General features: G+C 38.1%; 1 protein-coding gene across 3 annotated transcripts in view; it reads right to left on the bottom strand.

The window, feature by feature from the left end:
• The window catches only part of fgf14 (fibroblast growth factor 14), an 813,860-nt gene that overhangs the window by 351,268 nt on the left and 437,371 nt on the right, over positions 1-25,221 (bottom strand). Inside the window, exon 1 of one of the 3 annotated variants that reach the window (XM_039744790.1) lies at positions 1,531-1,649. The exons of the other annotated variants lie outside the window; for them this stretch is intronic. Within the exon in view, the coding sequence (XP_039600724.1) occupies positions 1,531-1,549 (19 nt within the window). The 5' untranslated portion in view covers positions 1,550-1,649. Of the gene's footprint in view, positions 1-1,530; positions 1,650-25,221 lie in introns of those variants that run through there. 3 annotated transcript variants of the gene reach the window in all.

Here is a 25,221-nt window from a genome sequence, read left to right as displayed (position 1 = left end):
AGAAACACCATTTTTATTATCGATCCGTGATCGCTTAACACGGTACATGTTTGCAATTCATAATATTATATTAAAGAATTTTCAAAGCATATTAACAAATGGAAAAAACCGCATATGTTTACCTAAAGTCACTGGTCTGGTTAGCTTTGATTTGTAGTCATATTTGCAGGAAAAAAGAGAAGAAAATAAAAAGTTTTTTAGTCGCAGTTATTTATTTCACCACTAGTGGACACTGTCAGCTCAACAATAAAATCTCAGCACTCTTTTCGCAGGAAGACAAAGATTTTCTAAGCTGATTATATATTCTTTAAATCCGCTTTAGGAGAATCCGATCTCATAGATTTAATTGACCGTGTGAATATAAGCATTTATATTCCAGCAAGTAATCATCAAATAATGATTTAGTTTACATATATACATGGCTGGCCCAGTAGTAGCTCGTGTTAAGATTTTTCTAAATTAAACAAAGTATTCTAAAACAGTACTTCGTTTAAAGTGTCGTTGAATTTAAAGACAACTTATTAAACACGGCTGCCAGATGTCTGAAAGAGTGCGCTTGATTAAAGCGCAGTTTGCATGGGAAGTGTGGAATCTTGGTGCATTCCGGACGTCCTTGAAATGACAAGGTTTTCCCAAGGACAACCACAAGTAAAAGGGGACTGTGTGCAAAGCTCGGTGTAAACAACCTGTCACTTTGTTCAGTTTACATGCTGCGGTTGCAATAAATATATGGAATTTTAGCGATTTTATATAATGGGGTGAACGTTGGTTTCCATTAATTTTTGGAGGGAAAGGTCGTTTTTTTTTTACGGCAGACAACTTTCTTTACTTATATTTGTTTACACGGCAAATTTCTTGACTAGTCCATAGCATTTACTTTCAAAACCTGCTTTATTTAATTTCAACTCATGAGGAGTGTAAGCCTGTTAAGGCAGCATTGCTCGTGGGCAGGAATCAGCATCAGATATTGCGCCTCTTCCTGCGCAGTGGTTTGTGATACTTGTCAGATCCCGATTATAAAAGATCAGATCACTAAGTTAGTTATATGTAATACTAGTATTGTGGTATACAAGGAAAGTACATTTACATCTAAACGTTGGGCTTCATTATCTATCTATCTATCTATCTATCTATCTATCTATCTATCTATCTATCTATCTATCTATCTATCTATCTATCACTGGTCATTCATTTTCTGTCTGTCTGCCTAAGTATATATGTAACTTTTGTATTTTTTTAAAATGGGAAAAAAAAGAAAAAAAAAAAACACTTTGTGGGCGCAACTTATTGATTCAGCTTGCCTTTTTAGCAGTGTTATTAGTTTCATTTGGACATAAGGGTTGTTACTCGCGCTTCACTGCCCCCAGTGAAACAAGGTTGCACAGACGCCTCGTAAGATCTATAACAGCCTGCGTACTTGCGTACTTTTAATTTATGAGCTACAGTAATAGAAAATAATAACGAAATATAATAATCAATCAGGATAATGCCTCTTCTAATTATCGTGACAAATACACTCACGCTACTTACTTATCTGGTGTACATGCATGCAAGCGCTGATTCTGAGAACAAAATCTAAAGTTCATTTTCTCCGGCTGATTCCTTTTGACTCAGTGGCTATTAAGCAGTTACTAAGAACAACTTAATATCCACAAAAGAACCTGCATTAAGAAAGAAAGAAAGAAAGAAAGAAAGAAAGAAAGAAAGAAAGAAAGAAAGAAAGAAAGAAGGAACACTAATAAGGTGCAATACGTGACTTGACTTTAAATTGTAGAAACTGCATTACAAGCAAATCTCCTCCTTAGTGCATAAATTATGTATAAACACAAACAATGCGGGTAAACAAATAAAGATAAACTTCTTTTAATGCGCTTTTTACGGCTTCACCACGAGCTAACACTACATTAAAAGCTTTTTTTTTTTTTTTGCTGCTCCTATTAAGTGAAATGTTGCCTTAAATAAATATGTAAGGGAAGAAAGATAGATGTGCCCCAATATAACTTTAATAAATCTGTTTATAATTTTTAGATGTGTGTAGATATGCAGTATAGAAGAGTGTAAAATATTCACAAAAATGTTTGTAAATGTGATCATTTAATGAGTATGAGATATTGAACATATTCCTTTGTATTTATTGGGTCTGTAAGAAGCTGGGGAAAACACGACAGTTGGATCAGAACTGCAGCATCCTCGGTTTGAAAACTGAGTTGCCCTGAGTAGATTTTTCTACTGGCATGTACCATCAGAAAAAAAGCCCTGGGTGTGGTGGATTCTGTGATCTTAAAATGAGAACAGGCTACATTCATCACTACTGCTCTTGATCTTCCTGTAGACACTCCTTGGACTCAGTGCACTCCTTTCCCATCCCCAGACTCTTACTCCATCAGGCATGATCCACCATGATGGTCTCCCTAGGGGATACTTGTGGTAGAGATATAGCATGTTAGATTAATTTTACAACTTAGGGTGGTTGCTCAGTGGAAAAAGGGATACAGTGACAGGCATTGGTGTTTTTTGGCATTGAAACTGTGGTGTGTATGCTTCTCTAACATAAGCATTACCTTACCTAACTAATAATGTATATCCCTTTTTTGTATGTTCACACATCTTTAACGTCATAAAAAATATATCCAACAATGGGATGCTGGTGCCTGGTCTGTCTCAGTTAGCATCAGACCATTGTGATACCCAATGGCATTGTCATCACTTGATACAATACAGCAATATAGACTTAAATGTTAAGTAAATTGAGAGCCTCACAACAGAGCAAAAAGCACTAAACTCTTCAAAATAACATCAAGTTGAGATTTGAAGGTCCTTAAAGCCCTGCTCTCTGCCATACAACTTGAGAGTTTATTCCAAGTGCTTATGGTTTTCTGTTTGGAGAATAACATATATGTAACTCTTTGTATTTCACTTTTGGCTCTGTGTGGGAGTCTGTGTTCAGAAATGCACTAGTGTGTTCTCCTGAGTTTGTTTCCTGCATTGCACATAATATTATTGGGATAGAATCTGGCCCACTCGAGCTGCATACTGGGTTTGATAATAGATAGATGGATTGGTGCTATTGAGGGAGGTCAGCTTTGTCTTTCTTGATGTCATTTTCTAACCAGCTTAGTCCTGAACAGGGTCACACAGGGGCTGGAGCCTATCCCATCTAGTATAGGGTGCAAGGCAGGAACAAACCCTGGACTGGGTGAACACACACACACACACACACATCCCAACCACACACTCAATTTAGCGTCTCCAATTCACCTAACCTGCATGTTTTTGGATTCTGGGATGAAACCAGAGCACCCGCGGGAAACTCAAGCAGGCACGGAGAGAACATATAAACTCCAAGCACCCAGAATGTGGATCCAGAATGTGAACCCTTATTGCGAGACAGCAGTGCTACCACTGCTCCACCATACCACCACTTTCTTGGTGTGATTATACTGATACATATTTTACAATACTGTAAACATATCTTCATGCTAAAAAAAACATGTACTATTTTTTACACCACTATTGAAAAATGATTGCCATTGCTCTGCTACAGAAACCCAATCTATTGAAATATGGTGTAGTTGAATTTTAGTTGTATTAAGAGAAATCCCTACAATGTCACTGAAGTGTGAAAGTGGAGAGCAGAGAACAAGCTCCCAAGTTCAAATGCTTGCAACTGTTAGTTTGTATTCATCTTGTCTGTTACTGCAGCAAACAAGAAGTGTGTGTGTTTGTAATGGTACTGTGTAATAACATGCATATCGCCATTTTTGACAACAATTAGAAGAAAGTGTTTGCTCTTCTTGGAATCGCACACAGTTGTCTTCATTACTTACCCCTATGTTGATTACCCCATAGAAAAGTCTAAGCATGACTAAAATTTCCAAACTTTACATCAGCTACAGTACACACAGCATGCACTGAAAAGTATGAGAAGACTTCTGTTTTCCTTTTTCCTCTTTGTTAAAATATGAATAGTGTTCAGAATTGTCACCTGAGAGCCCTTGATCTATTGACACAATATTTAATCATTTCCACTCACTTCATTTTTTTTTTGTTTTTTTTTTTTCTTCTAGTTTCAGAAGCATTTAAGGCTCATGTTAAATGATAACTGAGCCAATGTTGAAGCTGACAGAGATGAAAGTGATTTTCTTGCAACAAACCATTCATCACCAGCAGTCGGGAGGAAAACAGAATGATCAAAACCAAGCTTCTCGGTGAGAGTCAAGGTTCGCAAGCACAAAGTTGAACAAGAGCTCTATTAACACCACATTTTAGAGTTTCATCCTAAATATAATGAGAGCTCCGCTCAAGGGCTATTCAGCATCAACAAAAGGCAGTCATCCAGAGCAATTTATTTAAAAGAGAATTCTCAAAAGTATTAAACAACAGAGGAATGGCTGGTGCTTTGAAATTGTAAGATTAATTGTTACATCATTGTCCCTGAGAATATAATATTGTGGTTTAGTGACTACTGCCATTGCTGAAAAAACTGTCTTTATTCATATTTTGTTTTTTATATGAGGGCTATTGTTATATATTTAAGATTTCAGACTGGGAAAAATTGGTCACCCTATTTATGTAAGTGTAGAAAGCATGCATTTATAATGTTAATGAATTTTATATTGTGATGATTTCTTTATGATGGTTGTTAAGTTGATCTGTTTTACTGTGTGTTTATGTATGTAAATATTGCATGCTTGTTTACTATTATAGCATTACAGCTGTAAAAATGCTCAAAGTTGTAAGTACTGCTACTTAATTCAATTACAGTCACCAGGGGTTTCCGTATGGAGTTTGCAGTTCTCTCTGTATCTTTGCAGGTTTTCCTCCAGGTGCTCCCATTTCCTCTGATTTCCACAAAGTTAAAGTTTCAGCGGTAACTTTAAGTTGATCCATGTGAATTGAAGTACATGAATAAGCATGGTGCCCAGCAGGGAGCATTAGTGTTACGAATGGCCCAGGTTCGATGCTGGGAAATCCACTGTGGAAAGGTAGTTCTGCTAACAACACCACCTCAAACACAAACAACAAAATTCACAACAATTAGTTACAACATAAATAATAATTTTATACTTAACTTGTCTTATATATAAATGTCTATGTGTGGAAGTGTGTCTGTCTGGCCTGGAAGTGCAAGCTCAAAGAGCCGACGAGGCGGCCCCAAGTTAATGAGTCAGAAGAAGAAAGGAATACAAGGCTACAGCATGAAGCTGAAGGAAAGCGACACCATTGCCAAAGTGAAACTCCCGAGGAAAGACAAACAAGAGAGAAACTCGCTTAGCCACTGATAGACAAGCGAGGCAAGCATGTCCGCAAAACTAAACCACCGGCTGAGCATTTCAATTTTCATTTCTGACGATTTCAATACTTTCTAGGAGCCCTGGCTTTTTACAACACGGGCTTACACAGCTAGTATTAAATAATCATGTAGAATGTAGTCCATGGCAGCCTCTGCCAGGAGACCCTTAATGAATTTAGCAGGATAAGTGTTGCTATAAATGACGCCTACTACTCCTTGTATCTCTCTATTAGCTTAGATGCTAGTTCTGCTCCAGCTGTTGCCTTGTAAAGGTGCTGTCAGACTGTGTAGAGAATTCTGGAATGTGCAAGATTATAAAGTGACGCAATTCAGTGGGTGTGGTGGTCCAGCTTGTGAGGGCTTAAGCCAGCGGTTCTCAAGCTGTGGGGCACGCCCCGCTTGGGGGGTGCTGAAGCTGTGCAAGGGGGTGTCAAATTAATGAACAAGACATCAAAATTAATTTTTTACATTTTTATTTCAAATTTAAATTTGCAAGCATATAATCACAATGAATGCATTATAACTAAAATTAAAATAAAACATTTCTAAGGCATAGATCTAATGACTAACTGACGAGTGGCACCACTGCTGCTGCTTTTATAGTTGCGTATTTTCAATCCAGAAAGTTCGAGATGTATCAGTATCTGTTGCGAACATTTGGGTAAAAGTAGATCAGGTGATAATGCGGAGTGACTGCCCCACATTGGCAGCATAGCCAATATTGCCAAATTTAGTTAAATAATTTACTGCGTTTTGGGTTATTTTCATGATACAACTAACAGCGGTATAATATTTGTCGGACTAAAATACATTCATCTTGCGCAGATTGACTTCATCGGTGTCCTTGTTTACAAGATTATTAAAAATTAAAACCTATTTAATTAATCGTTTCTTTACATAAAAAATTAGAATTTGAATTAGATTAGAATTACTACCAAAAACCACAAAAGGCATTTTAACAGTTATTAAAGCACTTAAAAAAAATAAATTGCAAATATTTCATCAAAGTTAGCCGAACACATGCAAGTCTTATTGAAGTAAAAATGATAGGATACCGTGACACCGCACGAGTATCATACCTTTGTCAGTTGTATCATGGGTTATTCTCATCTATCTATCATCTATCTATTATGCAGGGGGTGCAGAATTATTCCAGGTAGAAAAGGGGGGGGGTTAGTTGTGGGGGGGGTGCACAAAATACAAAAGTTTGAGAACCGCTGGTTTAAGCAGTTGTGAGTGTGCTGACACATCTGTATTATATTTATTATAATACTGGGCTATTTACCTGTAATTGTTGTATATACCAGTCATTTTTCTTTCTCTCAAAATCTGTTTTTGACAGAGGGTTGCATCTTAAATTTAAGATTGGAAGCAACATGGTATATTGCATACAGTGTGCAAGAAAAAAATTATCAAACAGGTTGTATAAATAAGGGCAAAATAGGTATACCACAATGACATATTGAATATTGTTTGAAATTCACTGCTGCCTACAAGCCCTATGAAGGGCTGGTGCATATCCAAACATAGTTCATGTCTTGCTCCTGAAGTTATTAATGCTAACTGATAAAAAGACATGAGCAAAGTAAATATACTGTAGTGTTGGATGCACAAGGGTTCAAGTAGTCCCATGTAAGAATACAGAAATTGACCAAAAATATTAGGTAAGGCCCAAGGGGCATACTGACATGTATTGTGTTGCTGATTTTGCAAGTGTTTGCCAAATAAACTAGAGATGTTACCTACACAATTTGTTTTAAGTAATGTTTTGAGTTGACCACTAATTCATTGCAAACTGAGTTAGCTAACAACTAAAAGAGTTAGAATTCCTCAATATGCCTTTGCATTTATCATGTTAAAATATGCCTCCTCTTTACTTTCTTTAAAATATATGATCTGCATATGTACAGTATTTGAATATACATTTATGCATGTTGTGATAGGTTATCCAGTAGGAAAGGTGTAGCACAAGCAGGCTGGGAGAGAAGACAGAGAGAGACTATACAAATAGCATTGGAAAGGAAATATTTAGAACCAATGGAGTCTTGCTAGAGCCTCCACAGAGAGATCAAAAGCAAAAAAGGCTAACAGAAAGACCCAGAGGGCCAAGTAGCTTGTTCCCTCGTGTGTTATTTTGTAACAAACACACCCTTTTCTCCCCAATTTCTATTTTTCACTCTCATCCATGCCACAGTTTCTGTAATTCTCCATTCCCACCTTAAGTCTGCAGGGTCAAATGGAATCAGTGCCAGGAAGCTGAAAACATGTATTGGTCAGCTCGATGGGGTCCTTCAGTACCTGTTTTCTCTTTTCCAGAGTTTGCAGAATATTCCACATCAGTGGAAAACATCCTCTGTGGTCCCAATGGCAAAAGAAAGAGCATTCCATTGATTTCAAGGACTTCAGACAGTTGCTCTTACTTTATAGATCATGACAACCTTTGAGATCCTGGTCCTGAGACAATTCTGACCCCTGGTTTCAGAAAATCTTGATCCTCTGCCGTTTGACTATTAGGCAACCATAGGTATGTTCAGTGCTTTTTTTTTTATAAACATAAAGGTGGTGGCACACATAAGTTGCATTTGGATGAAGTTTAAGGTACTGTGGCATAATGTCAGCACTGCTCACAGCTAGGAGAATATGCGTTCACAACCCAGTTTGCAAACCACCTTCCATAGTGAGAAAAGTGCTATATAAATGTATCCATCCATCCATCTATTATCCACCACTTATGCAAGGTTAGCTCACGGGGGCAGCGGCCTAAGCAGGGAAGCCCAGACCTCCCTCTCCCCGGCCACCTCCTCCAGCTCCTCTGGGAAGACCCCGAGGCGTTCCCAGGCCAGCCGGGAGATATAATCCCTCCAGCGTGTCCTGGGTCTGCCCCGTGGCCTTCTTCCCAGTGGGACATGCCTGGAAGACCCCCCCAGGGAGGTATCCAGAGGGCATCTTGACCAGATTCCTGAACCACCTCAATTAATTCCTATCAATGCATCGGAGCAGCAACTCTACTCTGAGTCTCTCCCGGATAACTGAACTCCTCACCCTATCTCTAAGGGAAAGTCCAGTCACCCTACAGAGAAAACTCATTTCGGCCGCTTGTATCTGTGATCTTGCTCTTTCAGTCACTACCCAAAGCTTGTGGCCATAGGTGAGGGTAGGAATGTAGATTGGTTGGTAACTCGACAGCCTTGCCTTTTGGCTCACCTCTCTCTTCACCACGACGAACTGTTGTAGAGCCCGCATTACTGCGGATGCCGCACCAATCCGTCTGTTGACCTCCCGCTCCATTCTTCCCTCACTCATGAACAAAACCCCAAGATACTTGAACTCCTCCACTTGAGTCAGTAATGTGTTCCCAACCCAGGGAGAGAATTCCACCCTTTTCCGGCTGAGAACCATGGCCTTCGATTTAGTGGTGCTGACTCTCATCCCTGCTGCTTCACACTGGGCTGCAAACCGCTCCAGTGAGAGCTGGAGGTCACTGTCCAATATATAAATGTAACAAATTATTTTTATATTGAGGCCAAGAGTAACATCGCTACTTGTTTTGTTTATTTAGTGAAACAACATTTAAAATTTTAAATTGACAAATTGTCATGTGTAGCGTACTGCATAATATTGTGGTTGACAGCTTAAAATTACAAACACAGAATTTCCAGAATCAAAGAATATCAGCATCAAGTTAACTACGAGCACTACATTCTACAAAAAATTTATTAAGTAGTCCCACAAAGCAATCAATGCTTAATTTGATTAAATTTTAAAGAAAATTCCAAAGTTTTGCATGTGTTCATCAAATGCAGTTCTCCTAATTTGTTCTTTGCTTTGAGTGTCAATGGCTGATCGTCACTCTTACAACAGCTATGAATTAACATATCTCGCAGGATTGAAGTATGTGAGTGGAGGGCCAAACAATCAAATAATGAGAAGTGCAGAGATAGTGCTTATTAGTAATGAGGCTTTCATTGGAGTAACAATTGATGAAACTGGAATACAACATAGAGCATCGAATGCTGCATTTCGGACAGTTTTCTTTGATGAGGTACTAATAGAATCCATGCATCGCGTTTCTTTCGGGTATAAATGTTGACCAGATATCGTGGCTGAGATGTCAGTACACTGTACCGGTGTGTACCATCAGAAAAAAAGCCCTGGGTGTGGTGGATGCTCTGATCTTAATATGAAGAAAAAAATGAGGACAGGCTACATTCATCACTACTACTCTAGATCTTCATGTAGACACTCTTTGGACTCAGTGCACTCCATTCCCATCCCCAGACTCTTACTAAATCAAGCATGATCGACCATGATGGTCTCCCTAGGGTGACAGGTGATACTTGTGATGGAGGGGTGCAACATTGATTTTACAACTTAATTGTGGTTGCTTAGTGGAAAAAGGGATACGGTAACAGGCATTGGCGTATTTGGCATTGAAACTGTGGTGTGCATTCTTCTCTAACATAAACATTACCTTACCTAACTAATAATGTATATACAGTACATTTTTGGTATATACACACATCTTTAATGTCATAAAAAATCCATCCAACAATGGGATGCTGGTGCCTGGTCTGTCTCTGTTAGCATCAGACCATTGTGATACCCAATAGCATTGTCATCACTTGACAAAATACAGCAATATACTATAGATTTAAACGTTAAGTAAACTGAGAGCCTCACAACCATCTTGTACTTCCAGAAAATCTATTGGCTATGAACTGCCTAAATTGAAACAGAAAACCCTCAAGTTTGGTATGGAATTGCTTGAGGCCAAAAAAGGATGAGCCACAATAACATGGACATAACACTCTGACTAAACACACTGCACATTGGGTAGAAGCACTAACTACCACAGAGCAAGGTGTTTGCTAGTCAGAGTGAGGCAAATAATTTAAAAAACATTTTTTTTTACATAGATACCTGCTGTTTAAACAAAAGTAGCATCATACTGCTCTCTCCTTTGCACAAAGCAGAATGAGCACATCTAATATTTATTTCCAAATTTAGCACGTTCCTAATCATTGGTGAGTAAAAATCAAGATGTATTATGTCTCATCCTTAACATTAATCTTTTGGTTGTTTTTTATATTTTTTCAGATTATCGTGTCTTCCTCTAAGGCTGCAGGTTTTTGTTCTTAATTTGTTGCTTAATTAGAAAGCAATTCTCAATAATAATTTAATTTCATGGATTGTTAGTGCTTTAACTCTGTCTGCTATGTCAGGTCATTCTCATATCCTAGATTTTCTCCCTCTTTCTAAGGATATCATCCAAGTGATTTGAAGGATAAAGAAGGACTGAGTAATTCTCAGTCCTTCACTTTTTCTCTTCACTTTCCTTCCAAGTATTTAAATAAACCCAAAAGTGCATGATAAATACACAATGGAAATGGTGTAAATGGAAACAAGCTAAACGGAGAAATGATGGTATCTTTTGTCATTTGCATGTTATTGCTAATTAGCAGCCATTAAAAACTGAGAATACAGCTTGTTAAGACTAAAATAGGCAGTAAGGGTTCAAAATTTTAATAAGTGAGACAACTAAAATGAAGCAGAAGTGTTACTTGAGCAATAAGTGCTTTTTATTAAGCAATCGAGTTGGAGCAAAAACCTGTAGCCAGTGCTGCCCTCCTGGACCGTGATTGAGGACCCCAGCTCTACTTTTCAGAAGTGCAAACAAGTGATTTATCAAAAAAAAAAAGAAACAATGATAACAAAAGGCCCTCGTTTTATCACAGATGATGACTTTCAAGCTCTATCAGTAAACTAGAAAGTTAAGATTGCACATGTGCACACAAAACCAAGAGTACAGAAAACATTACAGAGCCAATTGGTTCAGCCTGTCAGCTAGAAACAGACTTGCAACACCCAGCATGTAGACAATTTCACATACTACAAGAATTAAAATTTATACTGGATAAGTAATAACACTGAGTATGTGATAGAAAATTGTAAAGAAAAATGCTTAAGAAGACAAAGCTGAAGGTTGTTATAAAATTTAAATAATAAGTCATAGTACTAGGGAAGCGTATTGCTTATCATGTACAACATCTGGTAGGGCTGCGCCAGACTGTCCCAGAAATCACAATCAGAATCACCCATTTATTTTTTGGCCAACTACGCTTGCATAGAAGATATTTGACTGCAGTTTTTGACTATTCTCCAAGTATAGCTTCCTGAAAAACATACATACAATTGGTAAGTACATTCCTAAGATAACTACAAAAAAAAAACAATGTAAACATATGCATACAAAGTGCAAGACAGTTCTAGAAATATGGAAACATACTGTATATGCATTAACTATATGCAAGAAGATTGCGAGATATTGTTGGGTCCATATTGAGCAAGGACAGCCAAATTAAACATTTGTGAGCTTGATGGTCAGTGGAAAGAAACTGTTCTTATACCTGCTAGTTTAATCTGTAATGCCTGGCAGATCATAAAGGTTGTGGCCTGGATGTGTGGGGTCAGTGGTGAGTAATGCATTACTATTTGTTACAGCTTGTTCTTGTCTTGTTTAGTTGCTGATCCAAACCACACTGTGATGGATGACTCAATGATTGCTGTGTAGGACAAAATTTAGCAGCTTCTGTGGTAGATTGAACTCCATCAGCTGTCTCAGGAAGTACCTCCACTGCTGTGCCCTTTTTATTATGGAGACAATCCTGGTCTTCCATTTCAAGTCCTGGGTGATTATACAACCCAGAAACATGGAGATGTCCACAAATCTCACCTTATTGTTAAGTATGGAGAGGGGAAGTATTATTGAGAATCCCCTCCTGAAGTCCACTGTCATCTTCAAAGCTTTGAATATGCTTAGCTCCAGATTGTTCTCAGTACACCAAAGGAACAGCTGCTGAACTTCCCTTCTGTAAGCAAATTCGTCACCCTTCCTGATGAGTCCAATAATGGTTATGTCACCCACATATTTGAGAGAGGGGTACTCAGATTTGCAGTCAGAAGAAGAAAAGCAGTGAGGAGAGAACATATCCCTGTCGGCACCAGTGCTGATTGTACAAGAGCTAGAGGTGAGTTTCTCCAGTTTCACCTGCTATATTAAAATGTTGCAGGATGTAATGCAGACCCATATTGACTGCATCAAGCACTGAGCTCTTTGCTCAGTAGGCAAACTGAAGGGAGTCCGACAGAGGAACTGTGATGTCCCCTAAGTGAGCTAACACCAGTCTACCAAAGGTTTTCATGACCACAGTTGTCAAAGCAACAGTCCTATAGTCATTCAGTGCAAGTATGTGGGGTTTTCTGGAGATTGGTATCATTGTGGTTTATTTGATGTATAAGGGAACCTCACACAGCACTAATAACTTGTTGAAAATCCATTTATTGTCAGGGGCCAGAAACTCCACTGCAAAGGGGAATTTCATAGACTTGCCTGTATCTACTTCATCTTTATTTCCTTCACTGCATTAACCTTATCTTTCACTGTATGTTTTTGCTTGAATGTAATGAGTTGGAGTGGTATTGCACATCTGATGTATAATATGCTGCATTCTTGAGCAACATGTAGCAGATTGATGGAGTGAATGAAGCTCAGTGAAGAGCACATGTTCCTCAGTAATAACAGCTGCGGTTAATCTGGGCAAATAACTTCTAGTTTTTCCCCAGCTTCTTTTTCCTAGCTTAGTCATTATTTTTTAATACCATTAGTTACCATAAAAGTATGCGATAATTACATATTTGAACTTAAGTATCAATTACTAAATCCAACATATCTGTAGCATTGCATATATCAATTCTAATATGCAAATGTGCAAAACAAACTGATGTATTTATTTCAAAGCAATTATATAACACAATTCCATGTTACATACTGTATGCTATGTACACTGACAAGGGTGTGATTGACTTCACAAGTCCACTGGGACTAAGCCAAGTGGTTTGCAGAAGATGGTTTTAAAAGAAGACAGAAATTCTCACATGTCTGTCTGCTTCTTCTCTTCCCACTGACACTCCCACTTTTGCTGCCTTTAAAAAGATCTCCATCATGGGTAGGGAAGGACATTTTGTGTTTTCTATTTGGTTCAATGGATTTTTTTCCTTGGCTGTTCTTTCTTGTTTTTGGGAACACAAAGGTTTTACCACTGTAATATGAGTGTATCTTTGAATGAAGAGTTCATTGCTGTATGTGTTTTGTTCTTTTTAATAAAATAATACATATATTACAAAGAAAAGACTTCCGACAAGCTCAAGCACAATCCTTGATTAGAAGTAAAAAAAAATAAGACTGTTTTGACATTATTGTGCAAAAGATAACACTAGCGAATATCCTTTCACATCTTTCTATCTTTCTAAATTTATATTCCATCAGAAAAAGGGGTTTCTGCCACTTGAAACCCCAACCATGTTTCAGTTCTCTTAGTGCTTTCTTTAAAATATACAGTATCATAAAACTTACAGCAGCAGAATTTGAAGGCCTATTATGTATGTGCATATTGAGTAGGCATGACCTTTTCACAGTTGTTTAAAAATGTAATACTATCAAATTTATACCAAGTTTGCTGTTCTTCACCTGCCAGTGTACACAAGCTCATCTCCTGTTGTCAATTTAGAGCCTTGAATTCTGCAGATTTGGTGGGAGGTACAGAGAGGGGGAGTCTTGGGGGCATTTTGGCTACTGGTGTTGTGGGGTGGGCACAACACAAGAGCTTTTACAGTATTTTACAATATATAGCAAATATTTTTTATTCCTTTAAGAATGTTGGCTTTTTGTGTCTTTCAAAAAAGATTTGATTAAAAAAATAGATTAGTATTTGTATGATGTTCAGGAGTCTTCATTTTGCCTGAATATTTCATGATTATTGTACTACGAAATTCTTTAAAATGACAAAAGATTTTTGCCATGCAGTTTGAAAGTGACAGCACATATAATTTAAGTAAATAATATTTGAATATTAGTGTTTTATGGAACATTGATATTACCAGGCATTCTGTTTCAACTTCCAGTAAGTCTATTTTTTGTCCTTCTGTCATGATGGCTACATGGAAGAGTTGATATCCAGATCCCATCACAAAAGACTTACTTAGTGGCCCTGAGTTTAGCATCACTTGGTGACTTAGTTTAAGAGGTCTGAATGTTGGCTGCAAATATGTATTTCTATGGCAAACTTCATCTGAGATTCTTTAGCTGATGAACACTGGAGGTTCAAGATAAGGTAGTTCTCCTCACTAAATACACCACCACAGAGTGGTGACATACGGTGTTTTGATTAGCACATGCTAGTAAGAATGTCACTGTGCTCTGTACATGTCACAATAATCCACCTTAATAACGGACAATTGTCTATGTATCTTTGTGTCCTTCCAGGTCCTATGTCTCTGTTATATGCAATTTGGTAGATTCATAAAAGAAGAGCTAATGTTTGTGATGTGCCATCTGTTGAAATGAACAATGCACTACATGCAATATAAAAAACATATAGATAGATAGATAGATAGATAGATAGATAGATAGATAGATAGATAGATAGATAGATAGATAGATAGATAGATAGATAGATAGATAGATAGATAGATAGATAGATAGATATCATTAAATACATTCAACAAAAAGTAACTGCCAGGGGGTCAGAAATCAGCTCATATATTTTAACAAAAGGACAAGTGTCTGCGTGTGTCTGTGTATCTGTATGTCCATCAGGTTACTAGGATTAGGAAGAAAAGATTAAAAATAATCAAATATGTAGAAGGAGGATCACATTTTTTTAGCGCTAAAAATACAAAATAAGAGACTTACAGTAACAATATTGGTCTTATTTGCTTATTCTGTTTTCCAATGTTATAAGGGATCATGTGTGTATTATTATACCAGGCCAAATGAACTACCCATGTATCAAATAAAAAACATGAGGTCTATGTTGATTATTTTCAACCCTTTAGATGTACAGCATAGCTAGTGATTTAATAAGCACAGAAACTAGTAAAAGATACTCAGGATTGGAGAAAAATGAACTGACCTTTTACGATATATGGATTACTTACTTCGAACTGTGTGCATCACTCTTGTGTCAACTGCTCCTACAGATAGGTACACAATAATATGTTTAAGATGCTGTCTCCTTCCTGATCCTGACATAAACTTGTTTAATGTCAAATCCATCTTACTTGCCTTATACTGAAAATACACTTTTCTACTTCTTGATGATATAAGTTTGTGAAGAAAGTCAGTGTTGCCAAGATTTTTGCCATAAATAAGTTTTTCAGATTGAAATAATAGTTTTTGTTATTTGTATTTTGATGTTCAGGGACTACTATACAAAATTTATCAGTTTCCAACATGGGCATATCAGCTATAAATCAAACCTATATTTTTTTCCTCTTTTGGAATGAACTCTAACCATCAACCTCTTATGTACTATCTCAAAGATGATGAGTAATAGATGCTATTGCCGCTAAGAATAAGGTAATTTTCCATTAACAATAAAAAACAGATTTTTAGAAATATTAAATTCTGTTCACAGCTCATATCTCTCTATTATAATAAAAAAATCCTGGGGCGGGACGAGTCTTTTCAGCCTGGGACGAGATGTGACTTTTTCAGAGAGACACTTTCATGTCCCACGAGACAAGACTTTGTGCCAAGAGATTTAACCACTCCTGGGGCCAGAAATAAAAGACAAAGAGTAGATGACAAACTAGAACGTCGTAAAGAATTAAAAAATGTTGGCGTGATATACATGCATAGCAGGTTAGAGATAACGAAAGTACTAAAATTCGAAAGTCTCAAAAAAATGAGAGTAAAGATCGCATTAGCGCAAACAATCGGATATTAATACTCGGTTAAATAATGGAACAGTAAAAAGAGATAGAATATATTGTTCGGATTTAAACTTTAAGTCGGAGATTTGTAGAATGTGTAATTCGTGTTGCCATCTGGAAAAGTAGTGTTTTTTTCCCAATGAAGAGGTGTATCCACGATAATTAAAATATTTGTGGCTTGGTGAAAGTGAAATCCACATACGCAAGTGGCAGAGACACGAAGTGGCTGGCATGTAGCTCAGGCCAGGGGAATTGGTGAGTGAAGCCCCCTAGTCATTGAAAATTATTATGAGTTTAGCACCTTTAAAAATCCAACCAACAGTTAACAGTTATAGCATCTGTTTGAGGTAATGACCATAGGCCTTAGTAAATGTTATAATAAATCTATATGTGAAAAGACTTAAGATCTTTGTTAAATTATATCTTGTTCTGCTTTATGTTTTAAAGAAATTGAAAGAAAAGGAGATTTTGGCCTTTTTGAAAATGGCCATTCTGTGGGCCAAACAAGAGGAGATCCAAAAGCCAAATTTGTTTCACTCACCTTGTCATTTACGATTTCAATGAAGTAGTTAATTAAAAAATGGCATGTAAGATGCTAAAAGAAATTAGTTAGGGTTCAGATAGTCCAACACTGTGATGAAAAACACATAAAAAGTATGTTTTGAATCATTATTAAATGAAGCACTTTTTCATCAGTTGACTCACACCAGGGAACATCGCAGTTTGAAGATTTGAAATTGTGGTGAACTGCAAATGGTCAGCTGTGAAGCTGCAACATCTGGCTCAGAAGTGGTCTGCTTGCAGAGCATGAGCTAATAGAAGAACTCAGCCACACAAATACCACTTCTGAACGTTAAGAGAAGAGTGCTTCCTGGGGACATCAGCTGAACTCCCTTTTTGTCTCAACCCTCACCTTTTCTGCACAACGTCCCACTATGCTCCACAAGTCCACAGTGCAAATGCCATCCTCATCACCAAATATATTGCTTTGGACTCGCACCACACGGTATTTCACTGCAAACATTTTCACTGTGGTAAACCTCCGGTAGTCAGTCACAAACCCATAACATCTGACTCAGAAGCAGTCTCCTTACAATATAACCTAACAGAAGAATTCCTAGTCCCAATTCTTAGTCTCAGCCACAATCTTCTGCAAGAGAGAACACGTGGACAAAGGAAAGGCCCCCAAACCAGTTGCACATAGCACTAATAAGCCAGAACAGCTTTGAACAGCAGGATGCCTATCTTATTTGTTGCCTCTCTCTAAGAAACAAATCCATCTGACAGTCCCTGATGTGGATGTCTGTGATGCACAGGTAAGCATCAAAATGTAAGCTGACACAAGACAAGGAGCTTTCCAGTCTAGAAGGACACTTTGCAGGAAGATAAAATGTTATGATCAATATTTATTTCTGTCACTTTTCTGCTGGTGGTGCACACAAGATAAACTCCTGCAGCCTTGAAATACACGCTACACAGTCGCCTGGAATGTTGCTCTGATAGGAGGATTTTCTAAAAAGAGCCCATAGTGTAAAGCCCTAGCAAACCATAGCACTAACCAGTAAAGGAACCTATAGAGCAGGTCTGAACTGAGCTTGCAAGGACTGCCTGTACCTGCTAGATCCTGTATGGACAGGCAAGCCCTGCTCAGTCATGTATTCCTTTTGAACCACAATACATCATGCTGATGAAAAGAAAACAAAGCAGAAATGAAAAATAACACCTGAGGAAACACAATAAAAAAGTCACTCTCTTAGCTGAAATGTTTTTGTCTTTGTGTTTAGACAGCATTAGCATTTTATGTTGTAAATAATAAATATCTCTGTACTTTGGGAATGCAGGGTGAAGCAGTGGTCTGCATTGCTGCCTTAGGCTTCTAGTGTCTGAGACTGCTCACTTTTTGTGTGGAACTTGTATGTTCTTCCAGTGTCTGAACCGTTTCCCTTCTCCCATCCCAGATTGACGGTTAAGTGGCAATTCTAAAAACGTTGAAAGTGATCGCACTGGGCAAGGGACTAATACCAGTGTCAGTTCCTGCCTTTCTAATGTTGTTGTCAGGATTGGCTCTCTTCCCCCAGACTCTAAACTTTATTATGTGGGTTAATAGATGTTATGTGTTAGTATATTATTGTAGGGGGCGGCACGGTGGTGCAGTGGTAGTGCTGCTGCCTTGCAGTTAGGAGACCTGGGTTCGCTTCTCAGTCCTCCCTGCGTAGAGTTTGCATGTTCTCCCCGTGTCTGCGTGGGTTTCCTCCCATGGTCCAAAAACATGCAGGTTAGGTGGATTGGCAATTCTACATTGGCCCTAGTGTGTGATTGGTGTGTTTGTGTGTGTCCTGTGGTGGGCAGGCACCCTGCCTGTGATTGGTTCCTGCCCTGTGTTGGCTGGGATGGGCTCCTGCAGACCCCCGTGACCCTGTGTTCGGATTCAGTGGGTTGGAAAATGGATGGATATTATTGTAGGACTAAGTCTTTATTTGAGTCAATGACTCAGGTCTAACACTCTTCTCTAATCAGAGAATTTAGTAATGTCTATCCATTCATCCATAGCAGGATAGAATTTACTAATGTATTAACTGGAATAATCACTAAGACATAGTTATAGAAAATATAATTTTCATTTTTACCTAACTATTTTTTTAAATTTGCAACAACCCAGGAGTCTGAGTCCAGGACCAATAATACTATGTAAAATAGTATTACTGAAATGTTCAATTCTTGTAGTATACCAACACAGGCCATTTTTAATTGTAAGGGGACTTGAAACAGCTACAACAGCAAACATTTATTTTTAGTAATAATTTCCTTTTTCAATTAAATGTTGTTATAAAAGAATAAATTACAGGCAGTCAAATGCTGCATAACAAAGATCTGCTGATGCAGTTTTTTTCTGCTTATTTACTGTATGTCACCTTTCAAGTATGGTTCAGTCCTCACTGAGCTCTGGATCTGCTAAATCTTTTGTCTGTACAATGTGACTCTGAACAAAGTTAAACAGTACAATGCTGACATGCTACTTGGTATTGATTAGATCTGAACTAGAGGCCCTTCTGTTATGGTAGCATTAATCTAACACCAGTTTTCTGGAGATTTTCTGTTAAACATTCATTTCTAAATTCTTTTAAGAATCAATCTAATGCTAAAATAGTACAAAAAATACTTCATTGATGACATAGAAATATTAAACTTCTAAATCACACTGATTTCATGGTTTACTAGTGTCAGCATCCTTAGCTTAGATTCTAGACTGGGTACTGAAAATGTTGATCTGACATGTTCTGTCAGTGCTCAGATGAATTTTCTTTAAATACATTATCGATCATAACTAAATTAAAACATAAGAGGTTTAACAAACAAGAGGAGACATATCGCTCGATCAGGCTGGTTTGGTTAGATAATAGCTGAGCTGTCCTAATATCTCTGCCAAATACTTGTTAAATTGGTAACATATAGTGTAAGTGTGTTTAAGTGAGTGAATACATGTCTTTATAGGCTCCGTCATGTAGTCATTAGCTCACACTGGAATAAGAAACTTCAAAATGGTTGATTTAATCTAAACTAGTAAGTGGCTAAACTGTACCAGTGTATTTTGTATTACAAAAAGGGACACAATACCATGTGATTGTTTTTTTGGTCAGCATTCATGTATTTTGCTGGCCCCATTAGGGTTTTTCTAGGTTTTTAATGAGAACTCCTTATCAGTTCTTTTATGTTCATTTCCATCCTACGTGGTTGAACTGTACAGTCTGTTTTGTAGTAGCTCATGATTTTCTGACTGAAATTGCATATATGCGTAAAAATATATTATTTTAATTGAAAAGGTTATTAACACTCAGTCATGAATGTCATTAATATAATCTTAAAGCTTGTCACGCTCATTTGCTACAGGAGTGTTTTGAGGGTTCTGTACAGGTAAGTACCCATGGGGCGAAAATGGCTGCAACACAGTTAATAATGTCTTTTCCCTCTTCCCCCTCTAGTGTGGAGGAAGGAACCATCATGGACCTCTCACTTCCACTCTGTCTTCATAAGTCCACCCAGTGTGCTACATAAGAGCATAGTAAACTGGAAGTCAACATTTATTTAAGGACTTGCATTTTAGAGAGCCAGTACTACAACATCAAGAGGGACCTAAAACAGACTGGACTAATGGAACAAGATGGTCCCTTACACTTTATCAGAAATCGTCATAAGTTTCACGTTAAACAGAGATTCCTTCCCAGACACCAACAATTTTACTTTTTCCTCTCTTTGTTACTAGGGGGTATTTTCCGTATTGCTTAAATCATCAGATCAGATGCCTCATCTTGGATGAGTTAATGCCGGTGAAGCCAGGATAAGTCAGTTTTTCAAACGCAGTCATGTAGTAGATTAGTCTAGCTGGATCTAGTCATCTAAGATGAATGCGCGCGCCCGCACTGATTGAAAGTCTATTGAGTCTAGAAAACGTGATCAACAAGTCTTTGATAGGCTGTAACAAAATGACAAATGCGCATTTTTTTCAAACAAGCGCAGCAGGACCTTTTATTCGAAGGATATGAAGAATTTCAAGATTTAATATGCACAAGGGGTAACACTGCAAAAGCAGCCCAAACCAGAAGAAATGGCTGGCAAAAAGTGGCCAACAAATTCAACGCTAAGTAGTGTGCATTGTACTTACTGAATGCAGCGTTACATTTCCTATGTTTCAGATTAATTATTATTTAATATGTCATAATACAAGATCAAATGTGAGCACAAGGAGAACATGGGGACAGGTTAAAGTGAAGTACAAGAATATACTTCAAACTGGTAAATATTGGTATATAACTATTTAAAGAATTGTTGACATAAAGAATCATATATAAGAAACATTAATTTTAAAGCTAATAAGAAGGCAGACAAGCAAAAAACAGGTGGAGGTTCACGCGGTCCAGACCTAACCCTTGCAGAAGAGTTGGCTCTCCAGCAAAATGCCCATTGCCCTGTTTCTGAGGGCATTTTTTTTTGTTGGGTTAGTTGCAGGGAATGTCATATCTCTAGAACTTGTGTCTGACCAAAGAGATATTTGCAAAGATCAAATATTTGATGAAGACACTGTGTCTGATTATTCATCAGGAGGAGAGGTACATTTTCCAAATAATGTTGTTCAAACTCCACTCTGATCAGTCCCATGTGCCCCAATCACATTTGAAAATCCTGGGTAATGAGAATGTTAGGCTGATTGTGAGATTATTTATGAAACTGTGGGTGTTTTTGCCTGTGTATTACCTACCTGCAATGGCATAGAATGCCTGTTTTATTGTCTGCACACGCAGGTGTCCAGGAAACACTATGAAAACCCAAAGGAAATATTTCAGAGCCAGACAGACTTCACAAATTGCCTAGCAAACTGCACTTTTAGATAGATCTTCCTCATCGCCTACAGTATATAAAATATGTGCCGCTTGCAAAAAACCTCAAAGCAATGCATACTGTCTGTGTGGTTGTGAGAGCCCGAATTTGCCTAGTTTGACTTCGAATATAAGGTGCTAATAAATCTTTGAGGTACAATATTCCCCCTTGGCCAAACCGGTATCTTTCGAAAAGAATTTCCTCTGGGAGCAATAAAGGATCTTTCTCGTCTTATAATTTGCACACCAATATCAATTGGTTGCTCATTCATGAACAGCATGACTGAATGAATTCCATGCATGGGCAGTGATTAAGTGGGTGAGCTATTCCTTGTTTACATAGAACAAACCTGCTCTGAGCAGGTTTGAGGATTTGGATGTGCTGCTATGACAGCACATCCAGCAAGAGTTTCAAAAAACCAACAGATCCAGGATCAGGCCAAATCGTCAACAATTACATCCGGCTAAAGGAGTAATCCACAAATGAAAAATACCCCCATGGACGACATGTTGGTGAAGCACTTGTTGTTGTCACCTTACAGCATTAGGACCTTGGTTTAACGCCCAGAATTTTCCATGGAGTTAACGTGTTCTCCTTGTGTCTGACTGGTCTTCACATCTCCTCTCACAATTTCAAAGACATCTCATTAAGTGAATTGGCAGGTGACATTTGATCTGGTAAGATTGGAGTGAGGGTGTCCTCAATGGACTGGACTCCAGCCCCCTGCTGGTTCCTCAGTTTTACATGTTACCCATAATCCTTTACTGTGCATGTATGAAGTGCTGTGAGAAAAAGGATAGCTGCCAACCAAAATGAACAATCAGAGATCACACTTAAGGATTTGCTTACCTTTATTTATCCTTATTTAAAACCAGTTCAAATGGATTAATTAAACCGTTCAGATAAGTTGTCAACCCTTACCTTTTTCTTATGTTTGACTTTTGGGTAGGTATGGCAAAAATGCATCTATTACTCATATAACCTTATGTAACAAAGCCTTAACAATAGCTTATGAACACTCATTATTATTATTATTATTATTTACACCTCAGTAAAGTGGTTAATTACTTGCGAATATACAGAATACGGTGGCGCAGTGGTAGCACTTCTGCCTCGCAGTTAGGAGACCTGGGTTCGCTTCCCGGGTCCTCCCTGTGTGGAGTTTGCATGTTCTCCCCGTGTCTGCGTGGGTTTCCTCCAGGCGCTCCGGTTTCCTCCCACAATCCAAAAACATGCAGGTTAGGTGGATTGGCGATTCTAAATTGTCGTTTGTGTGTGTCCTGCGGTGGGTTGGCACCCCGCCCGGGATTGGTTCCTGCCTTGTGCCCTGTGTTGGCTGGGACTGGCTCCAGCAGACCCCCGTGACCCTGTATTCGGATTCAGCGGGTTAGGAAATGGATGGATGGATACAGAATCTATAGATCTGGTACTGAAATGTGCAATATGAAGAGAAATGTGTCTCACTTGAGCCACCTCTGATCAGTTATTTTAGTAGGCCACACTGCAGAGATGAATAACCACTTTACCGATGCTTTGTAAGTGACATTAAGACCAAAAGAAGCCTTTGGTAAAGTCTTGTTATGTAACAGTTAATAAGTAACAGATGCATTTTTACAGCACATAAACTAAAGTGTGATCAACCTTTCTGCTTTTTGATTTAACCAAGCCACTAGATTTTCCTGACTGGCTTCAGGTAGTTCTGTCTTGCTTATTTTGACTTTGGCTTACTTCACTTTTGCGCATCTGCTAAACCTTTGACCTCATCTGAGAATCACTACTCTTGATGAGTGAGACCAGGTTTACCTATTTGAGGTCTATCATCAATTCTGCATGCTCACTACGACAAAGATGACCAGCACTGAAGCCATGATCATGCAGAATAAACTTGTTTATGGGCCACTGCTGCAGAATTTCTAAATCTCACCTGAATATTCTCAGGGAACCTTGGGTAATCCAACTAATAGGTTCAAAGACATCCTCAAGGCCTACATTACCATGGGAAAGGAGAGATCAACATCAGTGGTTAGTTGACTCTAGGCGGATAATGTCCCTGTTGACACTGCGTGATTTATCAACCAGTACCTACATACTAAATAAGGTAATGGGATGGAGGAGAGCCTAGACTTGTGTAAGTTGCTCTCATACATACTGCTGCCCTCAGTGTCTGAATATTTGTGCCTCAAGGATTAAACTCCTCAGTCATCTAAAACAACATAAATGGCATTGACAGATGTAATTCTCATTTTGACCATTGAAAGGGAGACAGACAAAGGGAGATTAACATTCTACTTTGGCTATGGCTAATTTGCAAAAGTTAGTCTGAATAATAAGGTCAAAGGTGAAAATAGTTTGTCAATTACAACAAAGAAGTTAAAGATCTGATATGTCACAAAGCCTCAGATTTTATTGAAGATTCAAGGGAGTGGCAGATGAGGACATTTGCAACCTCGCAGTGAGTCAGAAGCGAGTCTCTTTTATGTCAGAGAAGTGAACGGATATTCATTTGTTGTAAGGTTAAGCATGAGCCATTGAAAGGATCTGATTTTTTAAGTAGCTTTGTAAATTTCCTGTTGTTGATGTGAACCCAGGAAGGATTAGAAACTGCTGATTAGTTTCTTTCAAGGTTTGAAATTAGTCTTGACTTAATTACATTTTTCCAGGCTTCATTTTCATTTCTACATAGCAACTGCAGCATTTAGCTTTTATGCTTAATTTCAAAACTGTGAGTTTTTAAAAGCAGAGTTCTTTAGGTTAAATTGAAAACTCTATGAACCTAAATATTTATCTCAGATTCCAAGATCAAACATAATAGATTAAGGTCATATTCTAAATGGTCATGTTTGTGTGTGAATGTGTATATTGATAATAAAGTATATTGATCTATATTATATGTATTGTCTGTATCATACAGTATGTATTGTATGTATAATGTGTATGCATGTATGTGTTGTGTATATATTATACATTGTATGTATGTTGTATTTTATGTATACTATATGTATATTGACAATAAAGTCTACCTAATCCTAAACCTAATTCTAATATTGTATATGAGTGCACTACAATGCACAGGTGCCCATTCAAAGGTTATTCCTGCCTTGTCACCAATGCTTCTGGGATAGGATCTGGCCCCCAAATGATCAGGAACTGGATTAATTGGGTTTGTTAATATTATGCCAGGTTTTTCACTGTAAAGGCCTAAGTAAATATTCCAGCTTGAAGAAACAAATAATGTTTAAGAGAAATGAACATACAACAACTGCCAACTGTAATTCAGTGCCCAGGAGTACAGATGGGCATCACTGCCGGGAGGGAAGATCATTTGTTTCCTGGGCGGCAAGCCAGAATGGAAGGACAGATGAAATTACTGGAGGAGGAAACGGCTTTTTGCCTGGCCGGAGTTATATAATTGATGGACCCTCAGAAGCTGAAGGCTGGTAACAGTTCTATTCCTCCATACAGCAGGTGGCAGTAGTCATCTGGTAGCATCCAGGTTTGGATACCTGTAGGGGTGCTTGGGAGTTGGAGTCCAGAAATGGAACCCTGTTGGGGTCTCAGGGTGCCAGTAGAGGGCACTGTTAAGGGAGGACCTCCCAGCTTTACATTTGACCTGAAAGTGCTTCCAAAAAGACACACATTCACAGGTCCAGCTTGAAAAAGAGCACGCCGCCTCACATTGGGGAGTCAGAATTAGGAGGAAGCAGGCGACACTCTAAGAGGAATAAAGGAAGAAGAAATTGATTGATTTACATATATTGTGGATGATCTTTCAAAGGGTGATT

Source organism: Polypterus senegalus, chromosome 2 (assembly GCF_016835505.1).
Source record: "Polypterus senegalus isolate Bchr_013 chromosome 2, ASM1683550v1, whole genome shotgun sequence".
Lineage (NCBI taxonomy): Eukaryota > Metazoa > Chordata > Cladistia > Polypteriformes > Polypteridae > Polypterus > Polypterus senegalus.
This window is presented reverse-complemented; position numbering and strand designations above follow the sequence as displayed.